Raw genomic sequence first — 4,661 nt, forward strand, 5'->3', positions numbered from 1 at the left:
TGTAATATATTTTGTTCTAATTTTACTAATATGATAATATATAGAATTGTTCAAAATAATTACCTTATATGTATACATATATATATATATATGAATTTATTTATATTTTAATAATATATAGATTTCATAGAATATAATTATTTCATTTTAGATATTTTCAATATATTCATATATCATTCAATAGTTTTAGGTTTTTTTATTTCTTCTTGTTTTGTTTTATTTTTTTATTTTTTTTTCTTCTATAATATTATTTTGTATATATAATTATTCCTTAAAATAAATTAAAAATATAAAAAAAGGAAAATATAAATGTTTTGTAGTATAATATATATTTGTTACTAGATTAACCAAATAAAATATATATATATATATATATATATATATATATATAGATGCAATCAATTTAATTTTACATTATGTGATGTAATATATATTATTTGAATACATACATTTATTTTTTTATTTTTATATTTAGAACATTATATAATAATAAAATATAATGCATATATTCATAATGGAAATTATGTTATAATATATAAGAAATTAAAAAATTATGTTTATATTGTACACATAATATTATTGCGACTATATATATATATATATATTATTATGTAAATAATATTTTTGTAATATTATATGATGTTTAAATAAAAGAATTATGTATTTTTTCTTCTGTAAAGTTATAATATATTACCTTGTAATATCAATATTTCACATATATAATAATGTAAGTAAAAATAAAAAAATAATTATGCTACCACCTAATATGATACTTCATATTTATATATACCATAAATAAATATATATATATATATATATATATATATATTTTTTTATCTAGGATATTATCCAAAAAAAGTATAACAAATGTGATATACCCCATTTTAAAAAATTTAGATCCTTATCAACCTATGATAACAGTGAACAAACAAAAAAGGGATATCTATCCTTTTTTAAAAAGAAGACAATAAAAGAAGAAATAAAAAACAAAGAATTTACAGAAGATATTTTTATTATTGATTGTTTAGATTTAGATAATTTTTTAAAAAATACATCATATGAAGAACGAAATATAGAAATTAGAGATGACATGTTTAAAGGATATGAAGAAATGTATTTAGATATGTATGAAAGAAAAATAGAACTAAAAAATAAAAAAAGTATATTTAAAAAAATTTTAGACTTATTACATCGTATACCTTCAAAATATATAGACAAAATGTTAAATTATCTTATGCAAAATTTTGTATCCGTACCAATATATGTAATAGTATTATTTATAATAGGATATACAACAGCTTGTGTTGCTACTTATGTATCTATGGCATATAGTACCATAGCTATCAGTTATGCATTAGTACTTGTTTTTGCATTATTATTATATTTAAAAAAATCTGAAATATATTAAATGAATATATTCATATAATTTTATACATATACATAAATATTTGTATAATATTATTTGATATATATAGAAATTATTAATTTTTTTAAAAGAATTCATACAAAAAATTTAATAAACAAAATTTTTAATTCGTGTTTTTATAAAATATAAAAAAAATATTAATGTCTCTTTTTGACAATTATTAAAAGAAAAAAAAAGAAAAAAAAAAATAAAGAACAAATTTAAAATAAAAAATAAAAAGTATATACATGTACACACATTTATATATATATATATATATATATATATATATATTTTTTTTCCCATTATCTTATAATATATGAACATCCTTTTTAGTTTTAATTTGTATTTATACTCCACTATATTTTCTCATTTTATAAGTCAATCTTTCCATCCATATACTTTTCATTGTATCCGTTAGATCCGCCCATCCTTTTCTTTTAGAATTAATAAAATATATAAATTCACGTTTTTCACAACATCCTTTACGTAAGAACTTATGGAAATCTAAATTATCAGCTCTTTCTCTCTTAACTATTTCTTCTGTCAAAATATAATGTACCCTCCACCAATATTTTTTTCTAAAAGCTGTAGGAACATGATATGTTTTTTCTAAATATTGACTATAATACATTAAATATTCTTGCATTTTTGTATATTTTTTTCTTTCATGTGCAAGTATATGATTCCATAATATAAACATATCTTTAACAGATACAGTTAAATCTAATCTTCTTATTCTTTCATTTAATTCTTCTTCTGTTAAAGTATCTTCTAATTCTGAATTACTAACACCAAACGGTAATACCTCCTTTTTGTAAGGCATTAATTCTCTATTTCCACTACTTGTACTACTACTTCTAACATTTGTATTATTAGATGTTCTTTCATTTCCTCTATTATAATAATCATTACCATAGTTATATCTTTCTTCTCTTCTATCTCTTGATTGAGGATATCTTTCATTACCTCTTCCTCTATTCGCAGATGTACTACTAGGTTGTTCATAAGCATTTTCATCTTCATCTCTTAATCTATCATATATATTTCGAAAATCCCATTTATTATGACCTCCTCTTTCATATGCATTCTCTTCATAATTTCTTCCTTCAGGTATACTATTATTACTACTTCTTTGGTTATTATAATTATATCTTTCCTCTTCGGGGTATCTACTACTACCTCTTCCTCCCATATATCCCCTTTCTTCTTCTCTTCTCTGTTCCATTGGATTACCTCCTTTTACATAATCTAATGCTTGTGGAGGTACCCAATAATAGGGGGGTGGTGGTCTTCCATATGCCATATGTTGATGAGGATTCCAAAAAGTTGGACCTCTTCCATCACCCATATATGGAACCCAATGATAATATGGTCTTCCATACATCATTCCTGGACCCCACTGAGGATGTGGAAACCTTACATCTGGACCATTCGGATTTCTTGGATCAAAAAATTTTCGCTCTTCTATATTTGGATCCCTTTGATCAAAATGTCGTCTCTCATTAACATTTTGATATCTCTCATCAAAATTTCTCCTCTCATTAACATTTTGATATCTCTCATCGAAATTTCTTCTCTCATTAACATTTTGATATCTCTCATCGAAATTTCTTCTCTCATTAATTTGTTCGTTTCTGTCATCAAAATTTCTTCTGTCATTAACATGTTGGTTTCTGTCATCAAAATTTCTTCTATCATTCACGTTTTGGTTCCTCTCATCAAAATTTCTTCTGTCATTAATTTGTTGATTTCTATCATCAAAGTTTCTTCTATCCATTACATTTTGATTCCTCTCATCAAAGTTCCTTCTGTCATTAACCTGTTGATTTCTGTCATCAAAATTTCTTCTATCATTAACGTTTTGGTTCCTCTCATCAAAATTTCTTCTATCATTAACCTGTTGATTTCTATCATCAAAGTTTCTTCTATCCATAACGTTCTGGTCTCTCTCATCAAAGTTTCTTCTATCCATTACATTTTGATTCCTCTCATCAAAGTTTCTTCTATCCATTACATTTTGGTTCCTCTCATCAAAGTTTCTTCTATCCATTACATTTTGGTTCCTCTCATCAAAGTTCCTCCTATCATTAACATGTTCATTTCTTTCATCAAAGTTCCTTCTATCATTAACATGTTCATTTCTTTCATCAAAATTTCTTCTGTCATTAATCTGTTCATTTCTTTCATCAAAGTTTCTTCTGTCATTAACCTGTTCATTTCGTTCATCAAAATTTCTTCTTTCATTAATCTGTTCATTTCGTTCATCAAAGTTTCTTCTATCCATAATGTTCTGATTCCTTTCATCAAAATGTCTTCTTCCTTCTACACTTTGAATTCTATCATCAAAATTTCTTCTTCCTTCTAAATTTTGGCTTCTTCCTTCCAAAAAATTTTTTCCTTCAATACTTTGAAGTCTTTGATCAAAAAGATTCTCTTTATTAAACTTAGAAGGTTTTATAATATTAGATGATTTACTTTTCGTATTTTTTACTTGTTCATTAGTTTTATTTTTTTTTTCTATATTCACACTATTATTAGTATTTTTTAGATCTGCTAATGTTGTAGTCCATGGATTAATTTGTTGTTCATGTAAACCCTTTTTAAAATTTGTTTTATCGATATCAATTGGTTCATCTTTTAAACGTTTATCTGTATCGTCATATACAGGTTCATCCTTTAAACGTTTATCTGTATCGTCATCTACAGGTTCATCTTTTAAACGTTTATCTGTATCGTTATCTACAGGTTCATCTTTTAAAAGTTGATTTCTATCGTCATCTATAGGTTCATCTTTTAAACGTTTATCTGTATCGTCATCTATAGGTTCATCTTTTAAACGTTTATCTGTATCGTCATCTATAGGTTCATCTTTCAAATTAGTACTTGTATTGTTATCTGTAGATACGTCATTCAGATGTTCAGTATCACCCTTTTCTGAATCAACATCCTTCACATATCCACTTCTATCATAATACTCTTCTTCATTTTGTACATCTTGTTCTAAAGCATAATTATATGTCCATTGATCTGATGCATCTTGTTCTAAAGCATAATTATATGTCCATTGACCTGATGCATCTTGTTCTAAAGCATAATTATATGTCAATTGACCTGATGCATCTTGTTCTAAAGAATAATTATATGTCAATTGATCTGATGCATCTTGGACATTCTGTTGTTCATAATAATAATCTTCTGATTCACCTTTGGAATTATTATTTACATAATCATCTATAGGCTCATCTTTCAAATG

General features: G+C 24.5%; 2 protein-coding genes across 2 annotated transcripts; one reads left to right on the forward strand and one right to left on the reverse strand.

Moving 5' to 3' along the window:
* Nucleotides 1–658: 658 nt before the first annotated feature.
* Nucleotides 659–1,408, forward strand: PGSY75_0006100 (exported protein (hyp7); the record flags this gene model as incomplete). Its single annotated transcript, XM_018783196.1, has 2 exons — nucleotides 659–727; nucleotides 842–1,408. 2 exons carry the CDS (start codon nucleotides 659–661, stop codon nucleotides 1,406–1,408), a joined length of 636 nt encoding a protein of 211 aa, XP_018639020.1.
* Nucleotides 1,409–1,754: 346 nt separating this feature from the next.
* PGSY75_0006200 (exported protein (PHISTc)) lies at nucleotides 1,755–4,661 on the reverse strand (the record flags this gene model as incomplete). Its single annotated transcript, XM_018783197.1, has 1 exon — nucleotides 1,755–4,661. A coding segment is annotated over one exon (2,907 nt), but the record flags the coding sequence as incomplete, so codon positions are not given.

Source organism: Plasmodium gaboni (assembly GCF_001602025.1).
Source record: "Plasmodium gaboni strain SY75 chromosome Unknown, whole genome shotgun sequence".
NCBI classification, from domain to species: Eukaryota; Apicomplexa; class Aconoidasida; order Haemosporida; family Plasmodiidae; genus Plasmodium; species Plasmodium gaboni.